The sequence below is a fragment of the Convolutriloba macropyga genome, chromosome 6, assembly GCF_964194025.1.
Source record: "Convolutriloba macropyga chromosome 6, txConMacr16.3, whole genome shotgun sequence".
NCBI classification, from domain to species: Eukaryota; Metazoa; Xenacoelomorpha; order Acoela; family Convolutidae; genus Convolutriloba; species Convolutriloba macropyga.
The window spans coordinates 50200913-50217124 of NC_134473.1; the positions used below are offsets into that span (position 1 = coordinate 50200913).

Sequence of the window (16212 nt, forward strand, 5' to 3'; positions counted from 1 at the left end):
GCAGCAACTTTTTTTAAAAATTTGCTGAAAAATTCTTTAGATGAACAGGGCTGAACCAGAAAATATACTAAACAATTAAAAAAGTAAACTGCAAAAAATGAAAAAAAAATGAAAAATGAACAACTTTGATCAAATATTTCTGTTGTACACAGTAAACTCATTTTAATTTAGTGCAGTAAAATTCCTCTACGATGTACTTATTTTAGAGTTGTACCTAATTTTGAAGAAAGTTTACAAGGAGTCATGTTAAGTTCATCTTAGTACCCTCAATCATTCATGTCCACGCGTCAGCATGTTGCCCTCTTTCCCGCATCGGGAAATTGTTGTTCATATATTGTTGTGATTTTTGTTGATAAAGATTTATCTAGTTTCATTTTCTTCATTTTGCATCTCGCGACCAGTTATTCAATTAAATTAATTAACTTAACTTGTATTTACTATCAAGTAAAGTAGACTAACAATATTTAGGCAGATTCGCTAAGCGGATCCTAGTTCAGAATTCTGTAAAGTGCACACGCCGTGCAAAACTATAATCAGAATGACTGACGTTGATTTTGACCTCAAGACAAGTACACAATATTAATTATTTGCGACATGGCGCAGTCAGCTGCTCAAAAACGAACCCTATTAGGCCGAGAGCCCCTTTGGGAAAAACTCAGCTCGGACCCCCTCTCAAATGAAAGAAGTGGCAGATACAGGCAAAGTTGGTCCTCCTAGCCGAAAAAAACATAACTTTAGACATTCTACTCGATCCAAAACTTGAAAACGTGCAACTCCCACTCGAACTGATATACGAAAACAGAATTCAAGGATCATCTGCTCAATCAGAACGCGCAGTTAAATATGAATTGGGAAAATCGCTGTCAACGAAAATCAAAAATTGGGGTCATGTGTGGTGATAATCCTTGGAACCAGGCAGATCGAATAGCTGTCTCTATGTTATACCTCAGACTTGGTACAGAAGGAAAAAGGATTGTATGTAGCAGTAAACCACACCTCAAGATGGACACATTGGTCACTGTCGAACTTTGGCGAATCATGGAGGAAGCATTCATTCGTCCACGAAATACCACCTTTGATAGGTATATACTTCCCACAACAAAACAATCAAAGCGGGAATCCATCGAACTTTTCTTTTGCAAACTGATGGAGCTATCAGAAAACTGTGAACTTGGAAACCAAGAAGACACTTTAGTCAGAGATCATTTTATTGCCAACATGCAAGAACCTCAAAATCAAAAACTTTTTTTGAAAGAAACTATTGAACCTGCCCAAGCATTATGTTTGGTCAGCAGAACCAACGACAAATCATTAACAGTCAGCCCAATCTACAGGTGAACGCTATAAGACCACAACGTTAAATTTGTAACTCAAATCAACGTCCAAAATTTCAAACACAATTTCGACAGGCAAATCAACTGTGCCAAAATTGCGGCCTCACTTGGTCAGCAAATAATAGGGACAAATCTATTGTTTGAAGTTAAAAACGGCAACAATTGTGGTCTCCAGAACCATTTTGCTCGTGTGTGTTGTTAACCAAAATCCACTTCTACAAAAACTACCCAATATAATGCAAACTCCGTTGATGAAAATACAACTGTTAAATCTGTTAATGTTTTTCTAAACGCGAATTAGAAACCAGAATGTGGATTTGATTACAATAGTTCTGATGACAACATGGTAGCCAGCATCGCGAGTAATACCCTGCATACTGAACCGAAAAATACGATTCTAAAAATTGGAAATAAGAATGTGGATCTTCTCATCGACTCTGGAAGTGCCTGTAGCATTTGTTACGAAAGTCATTAAAAACTGCTCTCTTACAAGTTGGCTGACAACTGCAACGTCTAAAGACCTCAAAACTTTTGCGAATGAGCCCATACCCGTGATCGTCATGATACAGGCGCCAGTAGAAGTTAATGGTTGGCGAATCGAAGATGCTGAATTTGTTGTAGTTAGAGACGGCCTAAAATGCCTTATTGGTGGAAACGAAATCGATGCGCTCAGCATATCATTTCTCCGAACTCTAAACTCAATTGAATGTCATATGCTTAACAACATCTCTACTGAACGTCCATTTAAAACAAGAATAGCAAATCAATTTCAACAACTTATTTCACGCATTGTAAGATCTAAAGTACATATTGTAAAATCAAAATTCCACAAAAACTTTCAACCAAAACACCAAAAAGATAGCAGTGTATTTATTAATCTGAAAGACAAACTAAAAAACGAAATTTAAAAAAAATTTTGTTTTTTTTTCATTGTTATTACAGTCAAAAGAGAGGAAACTATAAAATTACTCCTTGATTCCAAATTTCTGATTAAATCTATTCACAAAAATAAGTTATCACATGCTAAGTATTGAAACACTAATCAATTTCATATCTCAAATAATTACAATTTATAAAACAGAACAAGCTGAAAAAATTTTCTTCTCTACCATAGATCTCAATTACGCCTACAGTCCGTTGAATCTTCACCCGACACTGCTAAAAACTGCAATTTCATTATTGTAAGTGGTGACATGACAGGCACGTATCGATTCAATACTGGCTTTTGTGGACTCACCTATATGCCTGCCGAGTTCCAAAAAGCCACGAGTTATCCGCTCATAAGTCTCAAAAAGACTTTCTGTTTTCTTGACCACATAATAATTGTAAGTAAAGGTTCTGAAGAAGATCATTTTAAATTAGTCACAAACTGTCTTAAAAAATTAGATGCAGATAATCTTCGCATAATTTTAACAAAATGCCGTTTCGCCATGGAAGAAATTTTGTGGTTAGTCTATGGTACTACTCTGCCATCCTTACACTTCCATCCCCCAATACACTTAGAAAATTGCGTTTTTTTCTCGGCTCGTTACATTATATTAGTAAATTTTCTAACTTACCTCAACTCTGCCACCCTTTAAGATCCTAACTTTGTAATTCAACTAAATATACTTCGACTGAAGAACATACTGTTCATCTTTTTGCTATAAAAACACTTATCGCAAATCACACAGAAAACACTCACTAAAATCCGCAACTCAATTAGCGCATCAGATGTGACGCCTCTCGTTTCGTCCTCGGAGCAGCAGTCGAACAACTGACAGTTGATGGTTGGAAACCAATAGCATTTGCTTCTAGATTTTTAAATAGTAACGAAGAACGCTACAGTATTAATGAATTAGAATTACTTAGAGTAGTCTGGTCTATACAAAATTGTAAAAATTACCTTTATAGAAAATTTTTTTTAGTAATAACCTACCATCGAGCTCTTCTTTCAATTTTAAAGGAACATCGTTCCACGGATCTTACATTAGTCGTTTATCAAGATGGATAGATCACCTTCTACCTTATCAATGTGAAAAAGGACTTTTATTTGGAGTAAAAATGGGCCTAGTAGACTATATATCTCGTAACGCAAATCAACCAGAGGAAAGTAATTAAAAACGTAATGACGAATTTTTAGTTGCTACTTTATCTCGAACGTAAACAGATGCTAAATCATTACAAATATAAAAATCTAATTCTGCTTTCCATTTTAAGAAGTTTTATTTGAATAATATACTTGACCAGCAAATCCACGCAACAAAACAACCTGATCATAATGACCAGATACTAAAAATAGATCCTGCATCTTGAGTACATTTAACTAAAATTTAAAAATCACCCGCAAAGTAAATCATTACTCATGAATTATCCACAAAGTTTTCTTATACGAAGGCTGATCTTGCTCTGCAAGTAGGTTTGTCTCAAAATAATCATCACTCGCCCAGCAAAGCAATACTCTGAAATTAATCCCAATTAACCACTTCTAATTTTAATAGTGATCATGCATCGCGGGTACACTTTACTCAAAATCGATTAACAATTGCAAAGTAAAACTCTGGTCAAACTCTACAATCAAATTAAACCCGCACCACAAATACTATTTTTCCTTCTCACACTTATTTACAACCAATTAATTTTTCCTTTGCGCCGCATACTACAAATCGTATTCATTCTACACTACAAAATAAACCTCAAATACAAAAATCTGCGTCCCCAAATACCAATCAAGCGTCTCTTGCTTATTGAAATCAACTACAGCCTCATGACTTAAAACAACCAATCTGTCAATCAAGCCTAAGTCACACATTCATTTCCTAATTAACACTAAAAACTCAGATTCTTTAAAAATTTCACGAGCTCAGTTGACAAACGAAAAAATGTTTTTTTTTGTCCATTCTCACTCTAAAAATCAGTCGGAAAATTATTTCATTAGATCGATTTCTTTTTCCCCAAAATGAGTCAAATCCCAGCAATGAAAGTGAAATCCTCTCACAAAAATCTCATCACGAACTTCGCCTAGCGTATCCTTTACAACAGACACAATGCCAAATACGGCTCGTCAATCACCCTCCAACTCTAACATTAGTGTCCCTCTAAGACACAGCCCTCAAGTTTTGTCATTTGAAAAAAAGGTCTGCAAGATTTTCAACAAGAACCTTTTAGCTTCTTTAACGAGCAGAGATGCACTGCTCAAAGAAAAAAGAGACTGCATCATCAGATCGGATAAAGAAAGGTTGAAACAACTCAACCCATACCTCCACAGCTATTGGCATGACCTTCACGTTAGCAGCGGCCGTTTGTGTATGGATGCGATGGTGGTCACCCATACGCGCTAAAAGAAGCCCTAAATGAAGATCTCCATGCTAGTCACCAGGTCAGCTGGGGAATGGTTTGTTTGGCCCAAAACTGTTGGTGGCCATACATTAATCGCGACTTACTTGTCCGCTCCATAGAGTGCAAATCTTGAACTGCGATCGGTAAAAACCTCAAACGGATTATACCCGATAAGCACTATCAACCTAATAAACTATGCAAAATCCCTAATCAAGAACTACAAAAAGATTTCAACAGGCCCTATTTATAATGAAATAGGACATGAAATTTACATGCTAACATGTGTTGACCGATTCTAAGTATCAATCCGCAGAAATTTTTGAAAATGCAATCGCCTCAAATGTAATAAATTCTTTTTAGAGATATACAATTTCACAGAGTCCCTAGTTCTTTACGAATTGACCAAGCTCGCTGTTCCATAGGTAATGAAGTAAAAACTTTTGCTTAAGAAATAAGAAAAACTTAATTCCAGCCCCAGCAAATGAACGCCGGGCAATTGGTTTAGTGGAAAGACTTATTAGTGCTACTAAACCACGCCTTGCATGCATGTTTAAAAGAACCACATAAAAAAATTTTCTTTACCAATAAAGCAGTACTTAAAAAAACTGTATCAGCTACGCATTTGTAAACATAAAACTACTTGGGATTTGGCCTTTCGAGTCCCATTTTGGTAGTCGTGCTAACACTCCGCTTAGCAATATTAGTACGATACCTAAATATTCTAGTCATCAGGTCAGCCTTGCATGCATGTTTAAAAGATTCACATCAAGAAACAAAATTTCGTCACCAATAAAGTAGTACTTAAAACAATACTGTATCAGCTACGCATTTTTAAACATAAAACTACTTGGGATTCGGCCTTTCGAATCTCATTTTGGTCGTCGTGCTAAGAATCCGCTCAGAAATATTAGTACGATACCTAAATATTCTAGTCATCAGGTCAGCCTTGCATGCATGTTTAAAAGATTCACATCAAGAAACAAATTTCGTCACCAATAAAGTAGTACTTAAAACAATACTGTATCAGCTAAGCATTTGCAAACTTAAAACTATTTGGGATTTGGCCTTTCGAATCCCATTTTGGTCGTCGTGCTAACACTCCGCTTAGCAATATCAGTACGATACCTAAATATTCTGATTTAAGCTATAATAAAATCTTCAAACAATATTTAGACAAGGAAACAGTAACCACCAAATGAACTTCTCACTGAAGAACACTTAAGAACATATCGCAGCGTAATATGTGCAAGGCGACACAAGAGGCATAGACAAGAGAAAGTAATGCCAGTGATTACGAATCTCTTTTCTTCCGATCTTCAAAACAGCATCGCGCGATTCCACTCAATGAGACCGCAGCCCGAATCAATATTGCCCGGAAACGCAACCCTAACAAAAAGTCTAAAGAGAATTTAGACGGACTCTACGAGTTTTTGGCCCCACGGATCTGTTGTTCAAAAAGCAGATCAATTCACTTATGTTAGCCGCGAGCCCGGAAAAAAAGATGTGACAATTCGTAATAGTGATAATGCAAAAGTGGCACTAGGGACAAATGCAAGCCAAATATGCACAAATACATAAAATAGGAGGACCTCGGATACTCGGAAAGTCCACTGAGGCAAAAATTTTGAGCCATCCAATGGAATTTACGTGTAAACAAAAGGGAGACTGCAAAATGAAACACCGCAAACGGAATACTGCAAGCGGAGTCTCATCAACACGATCCAACATTGCTCGCGCAATGCGTCAACGTATGCCGGAAGTTCTGTCAAACCATGCTCCGCCATTACCAAGTGCATAAATTACGACCGATAAATCACAACCGCCCAACCACTAACTAGAGCGCCACCCACCAGCACAGCTTACAGATTGCAGCTCTGGTCAACTTCAGCCCCTATAGAGGCCCTCCAGTAAAATTTGGCACAGACAGCAAAACAAGCAAGAAAAAGTTTTAAAAAATTGGGCTCGACAAGGATGATTTGTCTGGCGAATCTACAAACTCATGCCCCAAACTTGATGCAACCTAGAAGAAAGGAACGTGTTGGTGATATTGAATCGGTACAGCCTGCCATTGTTCAACCATTGTCGACAATGCAGCTCAGGTTCAACCATTTTCAACACATATTCCTCGCCAGTCATCAGAGAACTGTCACCAACAAATCCTCGCATTCGACCTGCGGATCACAGCCCCGATGAAAATTTATTTCTCGATGAGGAAAATTCACAATAAAAATTAAAAATTTAGACTTTGTTTTATTTAAAAATTGTCAGTATCTATCATAACCCTTAAATATATTGTTGTCAATTATATAACCGGTGAATAAGTATTAATTTGTTATCAATATTGTTATTAAAAATTTCAATGGTGCAGTTTTTTAATCGTCAAAATGGGGGAAATGTTGTACATTGTAAACTCATTTTTGAGTTTAGTGCAGTAAAATTCCTATACGATGTAATTATTTTAATGTTGTACTTAATTTTGAAGGACGTTGGCAAGGAGTCATGTCAAGTTCTTTTTTGTACCCTCAGTCATTGATGTTCACGCAGCGGCAAATTGTTGCCCTCTTTCCCGCACTTGCAAATTGTTGTTCATAAATGTTATGGCCTTTGCTGATAAAGATTTATTTAGTTTCATTTTCTTTTTTTACATCTCGCGTTGTTGTTCAATTCAATTAAATAACTTAACTGTTTTACTATCAAGTCAAGTAGACTAACAAACGCTAGGCAGATTCGCTAAGCGGATCCTATTTCAGAATTGTGGAAAGTGCACACGTCGTGCAAAACTACAATAAGATAGACTGACGGTAATTTGGACCTCAAGATAAGTACATAATATTGATTGTGTACGACAATTTTAGTGAAAACTGCGCGGTAAGTTATGAAAGTGCAACTTTTTGGTAGTAATTTACTAAAAGACAAAACAGCAAAATTAGATCTGAAATGCACCTCAGAAACTATTACTTGCGTTGACAGTTAAACAAAAATCCCAAGTGTTGGATAACTAGCTTTGATTATTGGCACCCCTGGCTTATGAAGTTGGTTAACACTAAAAAACTGTTTGTATTACTTCTTTTTAGTGAAATTTATATTAATAAATATACAAAAATGTTCAGTGTCTAGACTTCATTGGCAGCTTCTAGGGCAGCATCTATATAGCAGCTCTAAATTAAAGATTGTACAAGAAAAGCTACAGCTGGAAGCGCAAAAGCACAAGAAATTGGCGAAACATTTTAGAAACAGACGAAAATCGGACAAAGCTTACTGTAAATTATTTAAAAATGTGTTTAAAAACTCAAAACAAACATCCATTCGATCGAAGTCTGGCTGAAACAACTAAATTGAATCATAGAATTTCCCAATTGCTATAAAAATTTGAACAAGAACAAAAAAACTGCTAAAAAATGTCCAATACGCCAAATTCGTAAAAATAGCTCAAAATTGATCCTAAAGTTGTACTAAAGGCTTCGGATTTTCAAGCGCAGTTTTAATAACATAAATGATATAAATACGTCTAACTGAGAAAATGGAGTGTAAGGTAAGGAATTGCTTTGAGGAAGGCCGACGTGACCAAAAAATTTCACTCGCTTTGTGCAAATTTTTTCACTTTTCTGCGCTGTCCCCCTGGTGTCTTTTTTTAAAAAAACACCACTCTCTCTTCGCTCTGCTCTCTACCTGTGTTCAACAACAAAAAAATCACATTTTTGGCACGCGCGGTATTGACCATTACTTCCTGTTTCAGATCAATTGGACCAATTAAAAAACATAGCCGGAAGAATCCCGGAAACGAGAGAAATTAGGGAAATTCAATTTATATTTCATAGAGCATAGTTAAGGATACAAACAAAAAACGTTATTTCATGCATCCAAAACTAGTTAGCCACAACATCCTAGTTAGTTAACCACAACATAATGAGGCAAAAATTAATGAGCTTACAAACATTTTCATTTTCTAAGAAAAAGAACATGAGAAAAAAATTCCTCAGCTTTTTGTCAATTTTTGAAAGACACCAGTTTGTAGCAAAAATCTTGCTTCCTTCGTAGTAAACGGAGTCTACTGACATGAGGTTTGGATTGCTTTACCAATAATATCAATAAAACAATACAATGGGACAAAAAAAACCTCAAAAATAGACTAAAAATCAGCAAAATAGTTGAAAAATTATCAATTTTAGTTTAAAATCCCGTTATTTACAGAAAAAGTATCAACGCCGAAAACGCATCAAATAATGCTAAATATTATTACTTTCCTAAAAAAACCTGCTGGGAACATTAAAAACCTAAAACAGCTTCAAAAAGAAGCACATGAACAAAAAAACACGCACTTAGCGAAATTTTTTCACACCTACAGTTCTCGCTCGCTTTCAAAAGAAGGTATGAACTAAGAAAACCACTATTTTTTCTCCGCTCTTCAAATTTGATTACTGAAATATTGTTTTAATACTTTATTTACTCCGTAGATTTCGGTTTCTTTGTTAGATCACTTATCAAAAAATCAGAAGACCATAACTCTTCTTCAAGTAAAAAAGACAGGTCCCCAATATAATTCAAATTCTTTGATTTATATAAGGAGCTCCTAACTGATAGCCGTTAAGGTTGCTTAAAATCCATGGCAATTATAATTACTCTTGGAAAATAGGATAAATTAGAATAAGTAAGGGGGTGTGCAAACCACCTAAAATCTGCCCCTAACACGATATTTTTAAGCCGTCTCTGAATATAAAAGCTCTCAGAAACTTCTTAGCGACGTAATGCACCCCGGATTTACCTGTTCATCCCGTGGTAAATAATTACACCTGGTAAATAAGATAAATTAGAATAAATGAGAGGGTGTGCAAATCGCCCCACACGATATGATTTTTAGCTCTCAGAGAAATGCTTAGCGACGTAATGCACCCCCGGATTTACCTGTTTATCCCATACAAAAGTTTGCCTAAGGTCTAATAGGACCAAAAACCGTCAGAGAAATGGTAGAGCAATTAAATAATTGACGCAAAGTTTTGAAAAACTGCAAACTTACGTAAATTGAAACAACATTTTGAAGTTTTTCTTTGCTGCGATACTAAAACAGAATAAACTGAAATAGACTCAATGTTTTCTCACAAAATTATCAAACGACCATTGGCTTTTAGGTCTGGTAATTTAGATTAATTAAAATAATGTTTGAGTTACGGTCATTTAAAAGTGGGCTTCCTGCTTTTCTTTTTGTGGTTTTGAAAGAAATTCCGTTCATTTTAGATTGCTTTGCTGAGCAACTGCTTTTTATATGCTGATTGAGCATAATGAGTGATACCATCCTAGCGAAGTCAATAATACATCACGCCAAAAGTAAAATATTTGAAATTATGTTTCAACTAATAGTCTCACATAGTTAAACGTATTTGTCACTCGGAAAAATCGGTCGTACAAAAAATAGGACCAGTCCTGACAACAATTCAAAGAACTTGCATTGACTAAACAAAAAACTAGACCTAGAACGGACTATGAGTGAATTAGGAAAACCATTTTAAAAAAAAAAATCAGATAAAAAAACAAAAAAAAACAGCAAATCAATGTCAAAATGCCGCTAGCGAGAACAACAACAAGCGATAAATGTAAATTTGATGCTAAAAACGGCCTAGAATGAACGATGAATGGATTAAGAAAACTATTAAGAAAGAAATCCGATCCAAAAAATTGAAAAGAACAGTAAAAATCAAAGTGAAATTGCCGCATGTGAACAAAACACCATTAGCGAGAAAGCGGACTTTTGTTCAAACCCCGTTTTCTCACTCTACTTAAAAATTAGAAATCAGAAACTCCAGATTCTAATAATCAAGAATTAGGGCCTATATGTTTGGGACTACTTAGATTCCCACTATTGAGCTCAGAAGTCATTTTATTGAGTGTGGTAAGTCACGCAATTGAACTAAAAAAGCAAAAACGCGCTGGACGCAGAGTAAGACGAAGAAAAATCTGTTAGACACAGTACAAAAAAACATAGCAGGACAATTCCTGACGCACAATTCAAATTTTCATTGACTTAACAAAATACTAGACCTAGAACGGACTATGAAAGAGTTGGGAAAACCATTTCTAAAAAAAGATTAAAAAAATTTTTAAAAAACATAGAAAATCAATGTCAAAACTCCGCATGAGAAAAAAACCACTAGCGAGAAATGAAAATTTGGTTCAAACAAAAAACTAGGCCTAGAAGGAACTATGAATGGATTAAGAAAACCATTTAGAAAAAAATTCGATCCAAAAAAACAGTAAAATTCCAAGTGAAATTGCTGCATGTTAACAAAAAATCACTCGCGAGAGAGCAAATTTTTGTTCAAACACTGTTCTCTGACTCCACTTAAAACTAGAGAAAAAAATGTCAGGCCGCAAAACCACACGCTTTTTCGCTCTATTTCCTGTTTCGGCGTGACCAAAATCACTACTCCAATTTGACTTCAAAAATCATGAAAATGTGTGAACAGATGTTAAAAAGAGCGCCCCAATGCAATTTAAACTCTTTGAATTGTAAAAAAAATTAGGAGCGCTATAATAGGCGGCTGAGAAGCAGAGGTGACTATTAATAACAAACTGACTAAGGTCGGACGAATGCTCTCGAATGAACGGCGATGCAAACAATTTATAAGGGATAGTATAGGCTAGCGAAAGCCTTCAAGGTGTAACAAATACTGCCTAGGGAGGGGTTTGAACACGCGCCTTCTCGTATGACAGTCAGTGCCATTACCCACTACGCTTCTCGGGTTATGTACGCTCATCGCCCGGGTTATGTACGTATTCAATTTTATTTTAACAAAAGACTTAATGCTCGCAAAACATGCAAAAAAAAACCCAAGCGTGAAAAAGTGAATCGAGAAAAGAAATCGAAAGAATATTCGGTAATAAAATGGTCAAGCAAAAATTTTGCAATAAAAAGAAACCTTTACAATAATTGCTTCATACTTTGTTCGAGAGCAAATAACAATATATCTCAAGAAACGAGAAAACTAGCTAATTCAATTCAATTTCACAAAAAGTTTCTACGACAACCCAGTGCTGTATCAATTATAATAAGCAACACAATTTGAAAACTTCACATAATTACATTTCCACGTCTCTTTTGCTCAATAAGTTTCTACACAGGTTTATAGTCCAATTTAGTTTCCAACTTTTTGGCTTCGTTCACTTTGCGCACTGCTTTCATGAAGTCTTCTTGAGTGACGTAATCTCTGGTGGCTCTGATTGCAAACATCCCCGCCTCCGTACACACGTTTCTCAAATCAGCCCCATTAAAGCCATCTGACAATTTAGTGAGAGCCTGAAATATCCCACAGTAACAGAACTCCGATCAAGATTCCAGATCATTTGATATAATACAATAATATAAATCACTTCATCGTATGATAAGAAACGATAATAAAATGTTAACAACCGACTAGCGTCGAAAGAATTCCTCTTGGAATAATTGCTCTTGGACGTCAAGCAGGTGCTCTATTTTAATTGTTTCAGCCTACTTCAGCTGATCAGAATTGTGAATGAGATTGCACAAAACAAGTCAACGAAGAAAAAGACAATCGAAAAGTCCACATGGTCAAACAAAAATTTTTGCTAAGACACGCTACTACTTTAATTGGTTCGAACATCGTTCGAAACCAATTAATACATCCTATCTGTATATACCTATATTTTCCTGCTATTACAATTATTTTTTCGCAAGTTTGTCATAGAATCTTCAACTCTCTGTTGTTCCAACTTATAGAACTAACATGCAACAAAAATAGAGAACTCAGCTTACCTCAAAGTCGATATCTCCGTGTTTGGTGATTTTTGAGGAATGGATTTTTAGGATATCCATTCTGCCCTGTTCATTTGGAAGGTCAATCTGGATCTTCCTGTCCAAACGACCAGGTCGCAAAAGAGCAGGATCCAACGTATCTGGTCTGAAACAATAAATTTTAGAATTCAAAATGCTTTTAGGGCTTTTCTGTTGATGTTAATTTTAATTATGCACCACCCAATTGCAAATTGTACAACGAATGCTAGTTTGTGCATTCCAACCTTCACTCATTTGTCAGTCAAATGATGTAAAATGAGAGAAAAACTCTTAAGGCTTCAAAATTTTACGCCTTAGCGCGAATCAGGCTGTACGTAGCTTTTTGACGCCATAGTGTATAGGCAAACCTGGGATTTTTTTGTATTATTGGAGGGAAGGGTTATGAAAAATTTCAGCTTCCATTGAACACGTACCAAAAACGAGCCGCGCGCGTTAAACAGCAGAACTTATGAGCAGAACAAAGGGTTTGTTTAGTAAATTATATTGGTTGGGAACACTGTTAGTTTGCCATGACGGATAGGGATAGGAGAGAGAATTTCACCTGTTCGTTGCCATAATAATCTTCACTTTTCCCAGAGTGTCAAATCCATCCATCTGGTTGAGCAACTCCATCAGAGTTCTCTGGATCTCTCGATCAGCCGATGTCCCCTCAGAGAACCGTCTGCCTCCGATGGCATCGATTTCGTCCATGAAGATAACACATGGCTCGTGGTCTCTCGCGTAATTAAACATCTCTCGAATTAAACGAGCACTTTCTCCAATGTACTTGTCCACGATTGCTGATGACACCACCTGTAATTGTTTTTGAAAAGTTATATTTTCCTACACGTGATGAGGCAAGGGAGCTGTTAGCGGGCAAAGTTTTAATAAGAATTTCCCTTTACACCATGAATTTATCTCGTTTTGGCTTAAAAAACAATCAATTACATGGGAAAATGAAAACAAAGTGAATACATTTAGCGCTACACCTATCAAAAATTACAATTACTTTTAAAATTGAAGACACGCCAAGATGAGCAAGGTACCTTCCACAAAAAGGATTTATTGGCACATCAAGCAGAAATAAGTTTTCAGAAATAATTGAGACTATGGCGTTTGAAACAAGTTTAAGAAGTGAATGGAGACTGCATTTGCGTATCGCATATATTGGTTTGACCCATTGCAATTTTTTTTAAATTTTGAGTTTTACTTCGCATTGGAAACTCAAACTAGTTTCAAGATGAAATCCTAAATAAATCAAATCCGAAATTTTCGTAACCGGAGTTGAATTCATAGGAATCTGTTCCTTAAAAATCTTCTGGAATCGGCAAGTACAATGAATTCACTTTTTGAAACCTTAACAGTTAGTCGATACTAAAAGTCTACCAAGTTGTAAAAAGTATTCTCTAAACTGATCTCAATCAAAGAGCTATCGAAAAAAATAATGTATCGACTGCGTGGTGATTTATTTCTGCTTGAGCGTCAATTCTTGAGACCATACCACTGATATACGAAAATAAAGACGGCAGATTGCCGGAAAATTGACGCCATAGACGCTTGTGGCCTTCCATGGAATTGGAACAACTAAAGATATAAGATAGACAAATTGACCACCAGTCCTTTAACAGACCACTAGACATTTGGGTTAGATTCAGACTGTCATTTTATGAGACACACACGTTCTTTAAGGAAAAATCCCTAAGAGATTTTTCAAAATTAATATTCGAAATCAAAAACAAAAGACTCTAATACTCAAGAATTAGGGCAAATATGTTTGGCACTATTTGGATGCACACTAACTATTAATCTTTTACTAGTAAATGTTCATAAAATTTAAAGTTCCATAAGTTATTTCAGAAGTCATTTTTTTTAATGAGGTAAGTCTCGGAATTGACCTAAAAGCAGAACAAATGACGTCACGTACACAAATTTTAACTGCAAAGCAGTAGAAGTGACTGAAATTGAAAAGTCAATTCCAAAAGCCAGGTCGCAAAAGTCATCGATGGCAACAACGAAGTGAAAAAAACAATACCGGAAACGACTCGAATCGTCGAGCATTATAATCTCTAACCTAACCTTACCGAAATAAGAACATCAAAATAGACAACAGAAAAGAGAAAAAAAAACAAAAGTAGCCACATTAAAGTGTTTAAAAATGCCGACAATTTTTTAGGTCCGGGTGAGCTAGGTGGGGTGGGTTAGTAGATAGGTTGGGGAGGCGGTAGTGCTGGGGTAGTTGGAGGGGGTAGTTTGGGGGGGGGGGGGGGGTTAGGTCGGAGGGGGGGAAGGGGTGAGTTGGGGCGGGCGAGGGTGGGGAGTTATGTAGGTGTGTGGGGGGGGTAGGTAGGTGGGTAGATACGTTGGAGAGGTGGGTAGTGCTGGGGTAGTTGGGGGGGTCTAGGTGAAGTGAGGGTGTAGGGGTAGGTGGGGGTAAGTTGGGGGGGGGGGGGGATTGCGGGGGGCGGTGGAGGGGGGGGGGTAGGTAGGTGTTTGGGGGGGCTAGATAGGTGGCGGGGTTGTGCGGTGTAATTTAGATAACTAGGGGTGACTTATATAGGAACAAAAAATCTCAAGATGACCTCTTCACCTTGAACATTACCAGCAGTTCCTATTTACTATACATGACAAACGAAGCTACTGTTAAAGTCCAATGTTCGAAAACAGAAGTCAACAATCAAAAACGGAGGTAAATGCTCGAACAAAAAGAAGTCAAAATTCAAGTCATGAACAAACTTGCTTTCTGCTAAAAAAATATAGCCGGTAGAATACCGGAAACGACTCGAATCGTCGTGCATTATAATCTCTAAACTAACCTTACCGAAATCAGAACATCAAAATAGACAAGAGCAAAAAAACAAAAGTAGCCCAACAAACCACATTGAAGTGTTTTAAAATGCCGACGATTTTTTAGGTGCGGGGGAGGTAGTTGGGGTTGGTTGGTAGATAGGTTGCGGAGGTGTGTAGAGCTGGGGTAATGGGGGGTAGGTGGGGGTAGTTAGGCGAAGGGAGGGGTAGTTTGGGGAGTAGGGTTAGGTGGGGGGGGGGGGTAAGTTGGGGAGGGGGGTTAGGTAGTTGGGTGGGTAGATAGGTTGGGGAGGTGGGTAGTGCTGGCGTAGTTGGGGGGGGGGTAGGTGGGGGGGGTAGCTAGGTGAAGGGAGGGAGTAGGGGTAGGTGGGGGTAAGTTGGGGGGTAGATAGGTGGTTGTACAGTGTAGTTTAGACAATTAGGGTTGACTTATATAGGAACAAAAAATCTCAAAATGACCTCTTCACCTTGAACATTACCAGCAGTTCTAATTACTATACATTACAAACGAAGCTACTGTTAAAGTCCAATGTTCGAAAACCGAAGTCAACAATCAAAAACGGAGCTAAATGATCGAACAAAAAGAAGTCAAAATTCAAGTCATGAACATACTTGCTTCCTGCTAAAAAAAACCTGTAGAATCTCAATACTCCTCTTCGAGTCCTAAAAACCTTTAAATCTCAATACTCATCTTCGAGTCCTAAAAACCTGTAAATCTCAATACTCCTCTTCGAGTCGTAAAAACCACGATGTCCCCAATAATAGCCGCTATCGCTTCGCAGCTATTAAAAAATCAAACAGTGGCGCTAGATCAGTTTCTTGGGCACCCCTCCCCCTATGAATTGAAAATTCATCTGACACTGAGTCTCTGGGGACATCAGATTGTCAGCGGCATGAAACCAAACAGGTATTAAAATTTTTGAGCTTTCAGAAACAAGATCTAACATTATGGTCACAATCTTATAAATACAA

The 16212-nt window shown here is 36.9% G+C and overlaps 2 protein-coding genes across 2 annotated transcripts in view; one reads left to right on the forward strand and one right to left on the reverse strand.

The window, feature by feature from the left end:
• Positions 1-16212, forward strand: part of LOC142341737 (S phase cyclin A-associated protein in the endoplasmic reticulum-like) — a 636081-nt gene that overhangs the window by 366469 nt on the left and 253400 nt on the right. The gene's annotated exons all lie outside the window — the stretch shown is intronic.
• Positions 11630-16212, reverse strand: part of LOC142341735 (26S proteasome regulatory subunit 10B) — a 400468-nt gene continuing 395885 nt past the window's right edge. The window contains exons 2-4 of the mRNA XM_075392907.1: positions 12998-13248; positions 12418-12562; positions 11630-11940 (exon numbers count right to left, since the gene is read on the reverse strand). Coding sequence (XP_075249022.1) covers positions 11758-11940; positions 12418-12562; positions 12998-13248 — 579 coding nt within the window. The 3' untranslated portion in view covers positions 11630-11757. The remainder of the gene's footprint in view (positions 11941-12417; positions 12563-12997; positions 13249-16212) is intronic.